At 41.2% G+C, this 17,626-nt stretch overlaps 1 protein-coding gene across 14 annotated transcripts in view; it reads left to right on the top strand.

Annotated features, from left to right (window-relative positions):
• Nucleotides 1-17,626, top strand: part of LOC119650626 (cholinesterase) — a 47,121-nt gene that overhangs the window by 19,623 nt on the left and 9,872 nt on the right. For all 14 annotated transcript variants that reach the window (XM_038053533.1, XM_038053521.1, XM_038053523.1 and 11 more), the window contains exons 3-4: nt 788-923; nt 1,174-1,605. In XM_038053533.1, the coding sequence (XP_037909461.1) occupies nt 788-923; nt 1,174-1,605 (568 nt within the window). The remainder of the gene's footprint in view (nt 1-787; nt 924-1,173; nt 1,606-17,626) is intronic.

Genomic DNA, 17,626 nt, shown 5'->3' on the forward strand with positions numbered 1-17,626 from the left:
CTAGGATTAACTTAAGGTGGTTTTCGGGTAAATTTTTAAAATATGGTAATATACTATTATTAATTTTATTTAAGCAGATAATGGTATGGGATGTATTTTGAGGCCGTATGGATGTACAATGTGATTTTTTTTCAGATTTTTCGGTTGGATAGGTTCTGAGAACGAGACCTGTTACACTTTTTGGGGCACACATTTGGAGCCCTTACTCCCTATGTTTAACCCTGCATCAAAAGTATCATCAGTTTCGAAAAATATTCATTGAGCCCTTTCATTCAGCCCCACACGACTATATTCTGTGAAAAAAAAATTTACATCCCCCTTACACATTAAACCCCCCCCCCCCCCTAGACTCAACAGAAAATGCCACGACTTGCTGTATATAAAGGGGTTCACAGATCACATGTTATCACCAAATTTCGTGAAAATTGGTTTAGCCATTTCTGAATAAATTGGGTGTGACAGACAGACGATGTCTGTCGATACTGTATTGTTCATTGTTGTTTTATTTCGTACAAAACCTTAAAAAGGGATATGCAAAGTTGTATACGAAATAAATCGGTAGATCCAAAACAATATTGCTTTAAGTTGAATTCAAATTTTCGCACTTTCCAATGAACTAAATTGAATTTCCTCTAGAACCACCATCACCAGTTGAACCCTAATTCGCATTGTCAAGATCTAACTCCACGCTGAATTCCTGCGCGGGGGGACATCCATCTAGTTTTTTAACATGATCGAAATCAAAATTCGCGTCATTTAATATGGTTCATATTTTTTTTACTTGTAGTACGTATACTTTTAATGATCGACGCTATGGTCAATACCAGCCAAGTGGATATGGACAAAAGTATCCCGGACAAAATTACCCCAATCAATACCCGAAAGATGTGCTTCAAGGAGAAGATCGGTTTCGCTTTGACCCCGTGAGTATAAACGCATAGATCATTATATGCTTGTTCACATTGTTCACATTAATAATGGGACACATCTTGTTTTGATGGGTACATAATTTAAATAAGCAACTAATCTTTTCAAATCGCATACCAAAGTTAATAAATTAACAACATGTGTGCCATTGTTTCAACTATTCGTATACTAGTCGCCAGTAATGACTTTGTGCACAATATCTCTGAACAGATTGAATCTATGAACTAACTGCAAACCAAATTACAGAATCATCCGAATAGCCCACAAACGCCGTTTCCGGGTATTCTTGGTGGCTGGCGAGAAGATCTGCAGGGAAAGTTGCGGCGCGATTCATTAACCCTAGAACGCGATGTTTTTGTAAAAACGAACTACGGACAAGTACAAGGATTTAAGGTTCATCTTTATGACGATCCAAATCCAGCATCATTTTTCAGACCATGGCATAGCACAGTGGACTATGTCAAAGGGCATTGCTCGGTTTTTTTGGGTATTCCCTATGCATTGCCACCTACATACGAAGGACGATTTAAGCCGCCTAGGTTGCATCGAGGCTGGCAATTATTACAAGCCGTTGATTTTGGTCCAGCTTGCCCACAACATGTACGCCATGTGGGAGCTACAAAAGGTATAAGAGATATGGACGAGGATTGTCTTTACTTGAATGTTTATTCACCACAGGTAATTTTAATGTAATTCTAAATGATTCACTTATAGGAGTTACGTTCAATTTTATTCAATACGAAATGTAAAGCCTGCCTGATAAAAATAATACTGATAAGATAATGACGAAACCGTTCAACTTTGTTCTGCTCTCTTTCCCTAGATTAATCTAGACCAATAATCAATGTAATGAGATAAGAGGAATGAATCGGCCACTCGTTAGTGCCGATTGACATACCCCTAACTTATTTTTCGTTATTGTAAGCAGTTAGCACATAAAATTGTTTGAATTCATTGAACGTCAATTTTTAAAAAAAAAAACATCCTATTATAATGGATAATATTTTTGATTTAGGAATGACAACTCGGGAAACTAGAAGCTGAACGCTTCAGGCACAGTAGATCTACTATAGGCAGTACCCTTACAAAAATGACCCCACTTGCAAATGTGCTTGCAGAAGCTTATCTGTACACATCAGAGACGCTAAACAAGGAAAAGGCATAATCTTCGTCAAATCGTATTGGTAAGAGAGAGATCGGTGAGCTTTTGCTATTCTGGTACTACGGCGTGCTCACCCATATAGCAAAAAGTTGTTTTACGTATTCACTTATACGTAAGCAATAACTTGTCAATCTCACCAATACATTGGCAAGTCCGGGCAGTATGTCAAACACAGCTGATCGGGTTTTCGGTACATCTCGCTCATGCTCAAGGGCAAAACAATTTGAAATCGTGTGTACTCGCACTGATTTCCCCCCTTGAGGGGCAAGGGGGAGTGAGGTAGCTGTCTAGTATCTAACTGTGGCTTCAGGTATGAAAGGTTTTATGTGTTTGTATGAGATGAATTTTCAATGTATATTTACCCATTCGCACATAGCTAAAAATTCAAAATATTCCTTCACGTATTTCCATTGTCCAAGATATACATATTAATTATAAGATCATCCTAAACAAACATAAAAAAAATTCATATACATTTATGTACGGATTTGTTTTTAAAATCATTTTTATTTTTAAGAAATAGGTAACAATAGTATATAGATTGGAAAAATGAACAATAAAAAACGGATGTGTAATAAATTGTTGGTATACATCCAAATATTATAGTTCCGCTTTACTTAATACACAAAAGCCAATATCACTCACATATGAAAAAATACAAACACGTATATGTTTATCAGAGTTGGTTTTTTTGTTAACAGATTCAATTTATTTTATCTCTTTGTTTTCGTTACACATAGCTTATGACTAAACTTAATACTAGACTTATCTCTAACAGCTTAACTTTACCTAGAGACTAATTTAAGGAAATTCTAACTTATCTTAAGACTTATGCTATAGAGGAGGAGTTAGTTACAACGGCCAACTTCCACTGATATACAAATAACATACAAATGCATACAAAGGCCAAAATAAGCTTTTCTCATGCGGGAATAGTTTACGTATACATATGTGTTCACTGTATCTCAGCTTCAGTTTCACACAAAATGTTAGTGAATATACGTTAAATATACCCGATATTCAATTCGATGTGTTACTGACATTTTATCTTATGGGGAATTTGATGTGAAAGGGGCAACTTTGACCTAATATATCTTTGTGAATAATAGTAGAATTTCCACCAAGCTTTCCAGTATAATGCTGCTTATTAAAATCTATTTTACTGCACAATTTTTGGATCTAGGATGAACTTGAGAGGCTCGCAGTTCATTTTCAAAATATAATAACATACTATTATCAACTTTACTTGAGCAGATATCGAAGTCGTGAGTATTTTGAGACCGCCATGATTTTTTTTCAGATTTTTCGATTGTATGGTTTCTGAGAAAGGACCATTTGCAACCAATGTCAAAACTAATATCTGCTTCGAAAAGTGCTAATTGAGACCTTTCATTTGTTACCCCATATGGCTATATCCGGTGGGAAAAAATATATTATACATCCCTCTTTTGCATATATATACCTCCCCTTAATCCCAACGGAGAACGATGTTACGGCTGGACAGACAGACAGACAGTGAGTCGAATTTAATAAGGTTTTGTTCTCAATTAAAAGTAATTTGACTTCCTTGAAAGCTCCATCCTTTGAAATCATAGGTTTGCTGACAGCAGTAATTCTTATGGCAAACTGAATGTCTCGGGTATTTTCATGGAATAACTGATGGACTGATGAATATTTAAATTTTTTAATAAAATCGGTCAGTCCGGCTGGACTGATGATTAATAATTAACCTTAAAACTGCAATCCAATTGATTCTGCATATGACGCTCTTAATTTTTCATAATTACGTGGAGACCGAGCCTCTAATTATGTCAAAAAGAGGAGGGAGCGAAGAAAAAAAAGTGGACTCACCGGAGCCGTGGAAAATTAAGAATAATTCTGATGTAGAAAAAAATTCTTCAGACTCGGTATTGATCATTGATGACGTCGGGCCGTCATTTTGGATACTATGCAACCCAAAAATCTGAAAATTCAGGGTGATGCGCTTATCTAGTCCTCAAAATACATCCCATTCCGATATCCCTTCAAATAAACTCAATATTTTTTTTTACCGCGTATAGCATGTGGGGTATCAAATGAAAGATCACGATGCATACTTTCCAAAGTTGGTCTCACTTTTGACATTTGATGCAGGGGCAAGGCAAGAATTTCATTCACGGATTCATATTCACAAATTACTCAATGAAAACCGAGGAAGGAAAGGCACGCAGGTGTAATTGTATGGGGACCAGGTCTCACAATACCCTCCATACTAATATCTGTTTAAATACAGTCAGTAATAGTATATTACTATATTTATTATCACAAAATTTTTTAGAAATTAACTGAAAACCTCGTTTAATTTTATCCTTAAATCATCAAGAGGCATTATACTATACTATGGAGTAAGATCCTACCAAGTTTGTTGGAAATCACACTATTACTAACAAAGTTGTAATAGGCGAAAGTTGCCTCCTTTGCACAAATTTTTTCCATTTTAAGATTTTGAATGTCAGTATAACACTAAAGTGAATAGTGTTACGAACTAAATACATAAGCAAATGTATACTCAAATATTCTCATATAAGGAAAACACAAAGCCTTTCATACCTGAAGCGTTTAGCTTCCGGTTTCCCCAATTGTTTGTGAACTTTTGCATTGTTTGTTTGTTAACAATATTGAACCCCTCGCTAGATATACGAGGTTGACTATTATCGATAAAATATTGCCCAGAGCAAATTATTTGTGGAAACGGGTAATGAAAAATGTTGCAGGATTAAATTTGTAACTACATAAATACATATGTGTAAATGGAACTGCTTCTCACATAAAGAAACACAAAGTGTCCAGCTTCCGGTTTCCGCCTCGTTTTTAAGGTTTTGTGTAAAACAAAATCTTATTAAGATCGGTTTACTGTGTGTCTGTCCGTCACACGCATTTTTCTTAGAGCCAGTTGCAGCTATTGACACCAAATTTGGTGGAAAGGTGGGAACTGTAAACACTCACGTATACAGTGAGTTACGTCCGTTTACAGGGAATTTATGCAAAAGGGGGGTGGACATTTTTCTTCACCAAATATAGTCATATGGGATTTCAAATGAAAGGTATTAGTACTTTTCTTTTTGTAATTGGCCGCCAAACCCCCTCTTAAGTTCATGTTAGCACTACGACTATAACATAGACCGTGATCCTACCAAGTTTGGTGGAAATGACACTATTAGTAACAAAGTTATAACAGATCAAAGTTGTCGCTTCTTTGCAAATTCAAGACTCTGTAGACTACGAAATCGTCCATCCTCATGTAGGGGGCCAAAAATTCTTCGGAGGATTCTTCTCTCGAACGCGGCCAACAGTTCGCAATTTTTCTTGCTAAGAACCGAACTCTCTGTGGTATACCTAAGGACTAGCAAGATCATAGTTTTGTACAGTAAGAGCTTTGGCACTATGGTGAGATGTTTCGAGCGGAACAGTTTTTATAAGCTGAAATAGGCTCTGTTGGCTGCCAACAACCGTGCGCGGATTTCATTATCGTAGCTGCTATCGGTTGTGATTTTCGACCCTAGATAGGAGAAATTATCAACGGTCTCAAAGTTGCATTCTCCTATCTTTATTCTTCCCGTTTGACCAGTGCGGTTTGATGTTGTTGTTTGGTTGGTTTTTGGTGCTAACGTTGCCACCATATATTTTGTCTTGCCTTCATTAACGTGCAGCTCAAGATCTCGCCCCAATGGCCGCCTGCTCGATTTGGATGAAGGCAGTCTGTACGTCTCGGGTCGTTCTTCCCGTAATGTCGATATCGTCAGCATAGGCCAGTAGTTGGGTGGACTTAAAGAGAATCATACCCCTCGCATTTACCTCAGCATCACGGATCGCTCTCTCCAGAGTCAGGTTAAAGAGATTGTTAATGTCGAATGGTCTTGAGAGTGATCTTGTTGCTTTTATCTGGCCTCGCACATTGGTCAGGGCCAGCCTAGTCAGTCTTATCAATTTCATCGGGATACCGAATTCTCTCATGACCGTGTACAGTTTTAACCTGCCTACGCTATCATAGGCGGCTTTAAAGTCGATGAAAAGATGGTGCGACTGATATCCATATGCCAACAGTTTTTCCATTGCTTGTCTCAGAGAAAATCTGATCCGTTGCTGATTTGCCTGGAGTGCAGAATCTTTGGTATGGGCCAATGATGTTCTGGGCGTATGGGGCTATCCGGTCTAGCAAGATAGCGGAGAATATCTTATATATGGTACTCAGTAACGTGATACCTCTATAATTGCTGCACTGTGTGATATCTCCCTTTTTATGCATGAGACAGATAATACCTATTTGCCAATCGTCAGGCATTGATTGGTTGTCCCATACCTTGAGCACAAGTTGATGAACCACTTGGTGTAATAGGTCGCCTCCATGTTTGACAAATTTGGCTGTAATTCCATCGGCTCCTGGTGACCTATGATTTTTTAGCTGATGAATTGCACGGACTGCTTCTTCTATACTTGGTGGTGGCACTAATTGTCCGTCGTCTTCAGTTGGCGGGACCTCCATGTTCTGGTTGTTCAGTAGTTCGTCAAAGTACTCAACCCATCGCTCCAATATGCCCATTTTGTCCGAAATCAGATTTTCCTCTTTTTCTCGGCAGGATGAGCTTCGAAGTGTGTAAGGTTTCATCCTGCTGACTTGTTGGTAAAACTTGCGCGCCTGGTGCGATTTCTCCCTGTACTTTTCGAGTTCACAGACCTTTTGGTTCCCCCAGGTTTCCTTTTTCCGTCTGTGAAGTCGCTTCTCCGCTCGAAGGAGTTCGTGATAAGTCTCTGCGCGTGGCCGCGTTCTTTGAGAATGCCACGTTACGCGGTATGCGGCATTTTTCTGTTCCGTTGCTAGCTTATATTCATCGTCAAACCAGCCGTTCCGACTCTTTTTGCGGCTGGGGCCAAGTATGTTTGTGTCCGTATTTATGATAACGTTCTTCAGGTGGTTGTGATTTGTTGATGCTTCATCTCCAGGTCCTCTGTTGACTGCAGTTATTGCGGCATCCATTTCCCTCTTATAGGTGTCGCGGAGGACTGTCTTGTGGATGGCTTCAGTGTTCACTCTCACCTGATTGTCAGAGGGGATTCTAGGCGGTGTCGTTATTCTCGCTCGGAGCACCATGTCAACGAGATAGTGATCCGAGTCTATATTGGCCCCCCTATATGTTCTGACATTCATCAACGCTTAGAGGTGGCGGCGTTCGATCAGCACGTGATCACTTTGGTTGAAAGTGCTTGCTTTCCGCGCAAACCAGATACTTCCAATAACCATTTCGTGTGATACTGCTAATTGAATAATCCGCAGTCCGTTATCATTTGTATTTTGATCTAAGCTATGGGAGCCAACGTATCGCCTGAATACGGGGTCTGTCCCTACTTGGCTGTTAAAATCCCCAAGTCTCCGACAACATGATTTACTGGATGGCCGCTATAATATATGGTGCAGTGACTCTTCTCCATGAAACCGGTCCCTGTCCAACGCATCTACTGCAATGCTGTTACATCAGCCCTATATTAGGGCAGGCCCCAGCTCCATCTCTGTACAGGGTGCGCGCCTTCCATAAAAAAACGCGCAAATCGTTATTCCTTTTTCATTGCCGGGATTGTCGTTGTAAAATCCATCCAGTTCGAGGTTCCTGTTGTGGCTTCATAACGACTTTTTTCCATGTAGGGTTGTCAGCCCTACCCAACCCCCAACCTTGAGGACCAGTTGATACAATTTGTGCCGGTTTTAGGCGCGGGAGACTCGCCTTCATCCGTCTTCGTCTGCAGCTTTTCGTTAAGAATGAGCTCCCAGCGGTCACCACGTGGAGGTGGAGATAGGATTTGGTAGTAGAGTTGTTGGCGTTGGTTCAGCAGGCGTTTCCCAGGTGTTATGCTCCATCGTGGGTACCAATCTGCGTTTCGCCCTGGGACCTATACTACCCTTGACCACCCCTATATTATATGCGACGTACTAATAGGACAAATGCCCACTCAAATGTCTTTATGTAAGGAATATACAAAAAGTTTCGTACCTGAAGCGTCAGCATTTTTTTTATTTGCCTGAGTATAGTATTGAGTACATTTTCTCAAAACCACCTCATTTTATGTCAGATCGGCATGTCATGCAAATAATTTGGGGCAAGTGCCCATAGCCTATTTTCTGTAATTTTGCTTGACTCGGCGGGCTTCCAATTAGAAATGGAGTCCACCGCTCATTATAAAATTTAGAATGAAATTAGAAGTTTCTTCTGTTTTTTGCCTAGAACCAATGGCGTACTAAAGTCCACTGGTACTCTATCCGTTATGTCATGTCATCATAATATCGAAACTTCTATCGAAAGTCGTCACCTTGTTGTGGTTTCTGGACTTTGTTGTTAACTCACAGATATAAGTTCAATATTTTCGTCCATCCGTATAGTGAGTCACCTTCCGGCATCACGAAACTTCTTTTAGATTACAATTTGTAGCTGGCGTCATGATATACAAACTAAACTAAAATAACAGAACGTGGATTCGTAAAATAAAATTCAATGGGTTTGATTCGTTGCTCTATTCTGTGTCGCTGGGTATTAAATTATCCAGATCTTCTATCTTCTGTGCTTAATCTTGAAATGAGATAAGAAAATATTTGAAAAGAAGAAAATTATAAATAATTCAAATCATGACGTTTAGGTTGCGCTAGCTTATATATAAGAATTTCGATTTGTTCTGTGTATTTCATTTTTCATTTATTAGCTGCCAACCCCAAGATGCAAAACCCAAGTTGTGTTTTGCTTACACCGGAAATTCCGAGGAGTATAATTCAGTTTTTACACAATATAATATTTACTATGATCTATTCTGAATCACACCGCGAATATGTAAGGTATCATAAATATCGACATCCGTTGAATGGTTTGTCACAGTGTCTTCTGTCTGTTCCTCATCCAGTATTCTGATAGATATCAGAGTAGATAATCAAATAGATTAGGACAGCGTAAGCAAGCAAAAGGGGGGGATATTAAAAGAAAGGTCTCGATTAATATTTTCGGAAACCTGTATTAATTTTAACATTGGTTGCCAAAGGGAGGAGTGCTGGGCTCGAAAAGAGATAGTTACTTCAAGGACCCGTTTTCAGAAACTACTCATCCCAAAAATCAGAAAAAAGAAAATATGGTGTTTATTATAAGACTATTTTCAAAAAATTCACTATGAACCCCCGTTAAGTTTATCTTGGAATCATCGGGTTTTGCAGAAATATAGGTTGTACTATAGAGTACGATACTACCACTATTACTAACAGAGTTATAGTAGGTCAAGTTTGTCACTTTAGTGAACATTTATTGCATTCTAAGAAGTTAAATGTCAGTATCATACTAAAGTAAATGGTCTGCCAAACTAAATGGATAAACATTACGAGCTTGGTACACAAAACCTTCCTTACCTGAAGCATTCAGTGTCCGGTTTCCCGACTTGCTTTTATATATAAAGGAAAACAGAGATAAAATAATTCGAAATCCATTAAAGTAGACGTTTCATTTCTGAGAGATTTTTGGGTTTCCTTATATATTATACTTATTTTTCAAGATCCGTTTATACGACGCATATTGTATTCGAGGTAACTTGGATAGTGTCATTTTGTTAGCGTAGCGTGTAGCGCTTTTCACAAATCATCAGCCTCTCGGTTTACCTCATAGAATTGAAAAGGTTTCTTAGACCCAGCGTTAACTTCAGCCCATCTTATTGCCTTGACTTAATCGAATCAATCGCTCTAAAAGATTACATTTACAAAAAAGTTGACTGACAGGTTCTTCCAGGGCAGAGCCAATTCATCAGACGCAGCCTCACCTCTGCGCTGAGGACAACCTGACCGAAAGTTGTGACAGCTGGTAATCGCTCCATTTATATATAATCGTAAATACGACATGAGTGCGAATTATATTGAAGTGAAATCTGTCGTAAGTTGGTATTGTCCGGTCCGTCATCAAGTGAACCATTTGTATCATAAAATCGAAGAAAACTATTATTTTAGTTAAGGAGCATACCATTTAATATTTGATAATATGCATTAGACAAAATAGTAAAAATGCGAATATTATTTGAACAAACAGTAATAGGACTTTAATTATTTTTATTCACTATCGCCTCGTGTGGATCGTTTTCATTCTCGTTTGGTAGCATTAAATTTAATGTTTCTTTGGAAAATGCTTGCTTGTTTCTTTTTTTCTTTCGTTTAATAGAGCATAAATAAGGATCCGATGTTTTAGGAAGTTTTTTCACATTTGGAGAAGTTGATAATGTGTCCGTAGCAGCATTAATTTTGACTGTCCCATGTGCAGTTGGCAGTAGTGTATTTGTCAAGTTTTTAACTTGACTTTCGATATAAAAGATTTCTTCTTTAGTGATATCTTTTGATTAAAAAAAAATCGCATCCGTACTGGTTTACAAAATTTCACAGAAAAAGGGGTTGAATTAATGTAATTAATTAATCCATTGGTTTTCCCGTGTTATTAGTTAGTAATCGTAAAGGGGCCAAGGAAGTTTGCAAAATGTTCGCATTACTATCGGTGTTGTTCTCAATTTTCTGTTTATACTGCGATTTTTGGACCTATCGCACGCTCATTTTAAAATGTATCACTGATGAAAGGAACAACTGATTCTCGAAATATCGGTTTTTGCAAGTATAATAAATAACACTAGCGAAAAAGCAAAAGCAAGTCTTAATTATTTCAAACAGATTACACTTAGTTCAAATTAATTGCAAATTTTCTCGTTCCTCGTTTGAACAATTGTCAATTACGTCAGTAAACGCGATTTTCTCTGGTCTAGTAATGCCTGCAGCTGAAAACCCATATATGCTTTAGTAACATGAATTCAATCTACCTTGGGATAATATAACTTCTTTGCTTTTTGAACAAAAGAATAACAGGGAAAATTTTTTCATAACCATTCTGAATTATATCCCACTATTTTCATGTAAAGCTCCCTTCAATAGAAATAAACAGTGTCTTTTCTGAGGTGTGTTCTCACAGGTAAAAAGGTGGTATACGTCACAAAGTCCTTTACATGTGTGACAAATTTCAAAACAATCGGTTCAGCGGGCAACATAGATATAACCATCTACAAAACTCAAACCAAAGTGTTTGTGAATGTATGTATTAGTGTAATCTTTCTTTGTTCCTTGATAACAAAAAACAATAGTTGGTGCTGGCTTCCACTTCTCCCCAAAATAGATCACATACATCAGTCATTCTAAAAGCCTTCACGGATTCACTAATATGTAGGCAACACCGAATTTCACCAATAGATTCACAAGTCCGTTTGCCAAGATCAGCGCTGCCGAGCAATTTGGTATTGCGTCTTCTCGTTTTTAAGGTTTTGTGTGAAACAAAACCTTATTAGAATTGAGACGGTGTCTGTCTGTCCGTCTGTCTGTCACACCCGATTTATTCGGAAACGGCTAGACCGATTGTCATGAAAATTGGTAAGGGTATGTAATGTGGTGTTCCCTTTACATGCAGTAAGTGGCGCCAATTTGTGTTAAGTTTAAGGGGGCCTCCCCATACATGTGAATGGAGCAAATGCAAATTTTTTTTCACAGATTGTAGCCATGTGGGGTATCAAATGAAAGGTCTCAATTAGTACTTTTCGAAACAACAAAATCTAGGCCTCAAAATATATCCGGTTCCGATATCTGCACAAATAAAGTTAATAATAGTATATTTCCACATTTTATAAATTTACCCGGCACCCCCTTATATTCATCCCAGAAGTACAAAATTTGGCATGCGTATAATGAAGAACATAGCAGTTTGAAGAAAATCCAACTATTATTAACAAAGTTATAGGGGTTAAAACTTTACCATTTTTTGTGAATTTCGTGCTCTCGACAACCCGCATGACGTCATCATCACATATCAATTCGTCAATACTACAACGAAAGAAGTTCTTATGAATGGGGTCGCTAGGGATTATTTTGTTTTAGTTTTTTAGTCATTTATATATGAATATCAACTACTCCAACCAGACATGTGCGTCTGTAGATATATAGTATATGCGTGCTAATGAAGTTTCCCGGTAGTGCCTAATTAAAATAGATATATTTGTACATTAAACCAGCCGTATTTAATATAGGTGCTATATATGTACATATGGATGCTTTTGTGCAGGAAGTAAATCGGAAATATGGGTACGATCAATTTATATACGTGCATATATGTGTACATCATCATCATCATCAACGGCGCTACAACCGGTATCTGGTCTAGGCCTGCCTTAATAAGGAACTCCAGACATCCCGGTTTTGCGTCGAGGTCCACCAATTCGATATCCTTAAAAGCTGTCTGGCGTCCTGACCTACGCCATCGCTCCATCTTAGGCAGGGTCTGCCTCGTCTTCTTTTTCTACCATAGATATTGCCCTTATAGACTTTCCGGGTGGGATCACACTCATCCATACGGATTAAGTGACCCGCCCACCGTAACCTCACGGTCATGGTATCGCTCATAGATTTCGTCATTGTGTAGACTACGGAATCGTCCATCCTCATGTAGAAGGCCAAAAATTCTTCGGAGGATTCTTCTCTCGAACGCGGCCAAGAGTTCGCAATTTTTCTTGCTAAGAACCCAAGTTTCGGAGGAATACATGAGGACTGGCAAGACCATAGTCTTGTACAGTAAGAGCTTTGACCCTATGGTGAGACGTTTCGAGCGGAACAGTCTTTGTAAGCTGAAATAGGCTCTGTTGACTGACAACAACCGTGCGCGGATTTCATCATCGTAGTTGTTATCGGTTGTGATTTTCGACCCTAGATAGGAGAAATTGTCAACGGTCTCAAAGTTGTATTCTCCTATCCCTATTCTTCTTCGTGTTTGACCAGTGCGGTTTGATGTTGTTGGTTGATTCGTCTTCGGTGCTCACGTTACCACCAAATATTTTGTCTTGCCTTCATTGATGTGCAGCCCAAGATCTCGCCCCAATGGCCGCCTGCTCGATCTGGATGAAGGCAGTTTGTACATCTCGGGTGGTTCTTCCCATGATGTCGATATCGTCAGTGTAGGCCAGTAGTTGGGTGGACTTGAAGAAGATCGTACCTCTTGCATTTACCTCAGCATCATGGATCACTTTCTCGAGGGCCAGGTTAAAGAGGACGCATGATAGGGCATCCCCTTGTCGTAGACCGTTGTTGATGTCGAATGGTCTTGAAAGTGATCCTGCTGCTTTTATCTGGCCTCGCACATTGGTCAGTGTCAGTCTAGTCAGTCTTATTAATTTCGTCGGGATACCGTACAGTTTTACCCTGGCTATGCTATCATAGGCGGCTTTAGAGTCGATGAACAGATGGTGCAACTGTTGTCCATATTCCAACAGTTTTTCGATCGCTTGCTGCAGAGAGAAAATCTGATCCGTTGCTGATTTGCCTGGAGTGAAGCCTCTTTGGTATGGGCCAATGATGTTCTGGGCGTATTGGGCTATCCAGCCCAGCAAGATAGTGGAGAATATCTTATAGATGGTACTCAGCAACATGATACCTCTGTAATTGCTGCACTGTCTGATATCTCCCTTTTTATGTATGAGACAGATAATGCCTCATTGCCAATCGCCAGGCATTGATTCGCTGTCCCATACCTTGAGCACAAGTTGATGAACCACTTGGTGTAACTGGTCGCCTCCATATTTAACCAATTGGGCTGTAATTCCATCGGCTCCTGGCGACTTATGATTTTTTAGCTGATGAATTGCACGGACTGTTTCTCCTAAACTTGGTGGTGGCAGTATTTGTCCGTCGTCTTCAGTTGGCGGGACCTCCAACTCGCCGATGTTCTGGTTGTTCAGTAGCTCATCAAAGTACTCAACCCATCGCTCCAATATGCTCATTCTGTCGGAAATCAGATTTCCCTCTTTGTCTCGGCAGGATGAGCATCGAGGTGTATCAGGTTTCATCCTGCTGACTTGTTGGTAAAACTTCCGCGCCTCGTGCGGTTGTTCCTCGTACTTTTCTAGTTCACAGACTTGTTGATTCTCCCAGGCTTTTTCCGTCTGTGAAGTCGCTTCTCCGCCCGACGGAGTTCGTGATAAATCTCTGCGCGTGCCCGCGTTCTTTGAGAATGCAACATTACTCGGTATGCGGCATTCTTCCGTTCCGTTGCTAGCTTATATTCATCGTCAAACCAGCCGTTCCGACTCCTTTTGTGGCTGGCGCCAAGTTTGTTTGTGGCCGTATCCATGATAACGTTCTTCAGTGGTATTGTTATTCGAGCTCGGAGCACCATGCCAACGAGATAGTGATCCGAGTCTATATTGGCCTCCCTATATGTTCTGACATTCATCAAGGCTGAGATGTGGCGGCGTTCGATCAACACGTGGTCAATTTGGTTGAAAGTGGTCCCATCTGGAGAGGCCCACGTATGTTTGTGGACCACTTTCCGCGCAAACCAGGTACTTCCAACAACCGTTTCGTGTGACCCTGCTAATTGAATAGTCCGCAGTCCGTTATCATTTGTTTTTTCGTGTAAGCTATGAGAGCCAACGTATCGCCTGAATACTGGCTCCTTCCCTACTTGGCTGTTAAAATCCCCAAGTATGATTTTGATATCATATCTAAGACAGGCTTCGAGGGTTCGTTCTACTGCCTCGTAGAAGGTATCCTTCTCCGACTCTGCAGTCTCCTCTGTAGGGACGTGAACGTTAATGTTATCAGCCCTATATTGGGACAGGGGGGGGGGGGACATCAGCTTCATCTCTGTACAGGGAGCGCACGTTCCATGAGAAAATGCGCAAATCGTTATTCCGTTGTCGTTGCCGGGTTCGTCGTTTTAAAGTCCGTCCTGTCCGAGGCTCCTGTTGTGGCTTCGTAACAAGTTGTTTTCCGTGTAGGGTTGTCAGCCCTACCCAACCCCCAACCTGGAGGACCAGTTGGTACAATTTGTCCCGTTTTTAGGCGCGGGAGACTGGCCTTCATCCTTCTCCATCTGCAGCTTTTCGTTAAGAATGAGCTCCCAGCGGTCACCACGTGGAGGTGGAGATAGGGTTTGATAGTGGAGCAGGCATTTGCCAGGTTTTATGCTCCATCATGGGTACCAATCCACGTTTCGCCCTTGGATCTATACTACCCTTTGACCACCCATTCAGCCCCCCCTATACTACCCTTTGATCACCATTCAGAAATAGGCAGTTTGTTTGTTTAGGGTGAGCGTAATATCTATGGCTGTAATATGTATGTAGTTTGGAAAAATATGAAGGAATATGTTGGATTTGTAGCTATATACGGATAGGAAAATGTGCGTTAAAATTTCTTACACAAGATGAACACAAAACCTTTATACCCGAAGCGCGAGCTTCCGGTATTCCGACTTGTTTTCCATTGCGGTATGATTCAACCCGCATTTTCTGTTTAAGGGGGGCTCCTCATACATGCAGGTGGGCGGTGAAGGGAAAGGACTCAATCAGTACTTTTGGAGTTTTGATCCTATTTTTGATACTGGGTGCGTCCAAAAAAGTGAAACAGATCTCATTTCTACGCAACCGAAACATTTGACAAAAATCGCGTTGATGCATTTGTAAAAAATTGATGTATATAGTTTCGATATCAAATAAAATCAACAATGGCATATTACGCTATTTTATAGATGTAATCAAAATATAATTTATAAATTTAATCCAAACCCTTTTTTTTTTGTTGGGGTAGGGTAGCTGAATGCATTTACGCACACAGTGTTGGATTCCCGATTCGGTACGTCGTCGGACAACCAACTAAACACCTCCCCATCGTCAGAGAGCTAGCCTGGAACCGTTTGTCACATTACTTCGGGCTAGTCCTCGAACTCTCCCGCTTTGCGGAGCCTTCAAATCAGGGAATTCCTTTCACCAACGGGAGGGAAGAGCAAGAAGGGAACTGTCAGTTCAAGGAACCCCATGTCATCCGGCTCCTCCACCGGTCGAGTTCTATCTTCTTAGCAACGAGAAGGGCCCGAACGTTGCCCATTAGGGTTCCACCTGTCAGAACTCCTCAGCATCTCTTCGACAATGTTGTCTGGAGAGAGATCCCCTGTGTTTAAATAGAGCTGCTGACGAACCCCATCCCACCTTCCACAAGAAAAAAAGTGTGGTGGGCGTCGTCCACAACTCCATTGCAAAACACACAATCCGGAGAACGCGCCTTTCCAATCTTGTGCTGGTAAGACTAAAAACCTCCATGCCCGCTTAAAAATTGGGTAAGGAAATAGTCAGTCTCACTATGCTTCCGATTCAGCCACGCATCTAAGTTGCCGATGAGCCGCGCAGTCCATCTGCGTCTAGTTTAATTTTGCCAAGAGAGCTGCCACTCGTCTAGAGTGTGTTGCCGTTCTTCGCGAGCAACAACCTCCCTTGCGCTTGTATATGGCCTGACGCTCCCTAGCAAGAAGGGCAACGGGGATAACTCCCGCGATCACCATCACGGCCGGTTCAGAGACAGTGCGGTACGCAGACGCCACCCGTAAAGCTCCCCGTCTCTGCACTTGCGCGAGGCGTTTACGACATACCTCCTTTTTAAGAGCGCCAGTCCATACCTCTGCGCCGCAGAGTAGGACAGACTGGGTTGAGCTCATCAGAAGACGTCGCCTACTAGACGTAGCACTCCCAATGTTTGTCGTTAGCCTACTTAACGCCGAAACCTTAGCCGCAGCCTTGTTCGCTACTGCTTTGATTTGCTCAGAAAAGCTCATCTTTGAGTCAAGAGTCAACCCGAGGTACTTTACCGCTGATTTTGACTCGATGATCGACTCGCCGAACGATATGGGACGCAGGGTCGGAATTCTCTTTTTAGTCAGGATGACTACTTCGTTTTCTTCCAGTGCAAGGTTGAAACCATGAGTAGTCATCCATCCACTTACCCGTCGCATCAATATGCCGAGTCTGCTTTGCGCCTGTTCGACAGTGCGTCCAGCAACAAGCGCTGCGACATCATCTGCGTAGACGACCAGGCGCGACTCCTCTGGCATGTCGAGTTTAAGCAGACTGTCGTAGGTAACGTTCCAGAGGTCCGGCCCTAGGATGGATCCCTGTGCTACCCCCGACGTGACCTCCATCCACCTTTGACCCTCTAGTGTTTCATAGAGCAGGGAGCGGTTCCTCAGATAGTCCCTCAAAATCCGTAAGAGATAGTTCGGCACGTTGAAGGTATTGTCTAGTGTGCCTAGAATGTCTTTCCATCTTATGGAATTGAAAGCGTTCCTGACGTCAAGCGTTACGAGGAGCACCACCCGTCGAGTTCGGCGGCTATGTGCCTCTCCTCGTCGAACGGCGTCCACGACTTATATGACAGCATCAATTGTCGATCTCCCTGCCCTAAAACCAAACTGCCGGGGAGATAAATCTCCGTTGAATGCGCCGAGCAGTAGGTCTGGCCGGTGTTGGAATACCAGTTTGTATACCTCTGCTGGAATACCATCGGGTCCTGGCGCCTTCTTGTTTTTCATAGAAAGGACTGCCTGTTCCAACTCTTTTATAGAAAAGTGGACAGTCCTCTGCGCTCTCCGCGCCGACGTCACCACCCCATACGGGGTGCGCAGGGAAGAGTGCCCCCAC

The sequence above is a fragment of the Hermetia illucens genome, chromosome 3 (assembly GCF_905115235.1).
Source record: "Hermetia illucens chromosome 3, iHerIll2.2.curated.20191125, whole genome shotgun sequence".
NCBI classification, from domain to species: Eukaryota; Metazoa; Arthropoda; class Insecta; order Diptera; family Stratiomyidae; genus Hermetia; species Hermetia illucens.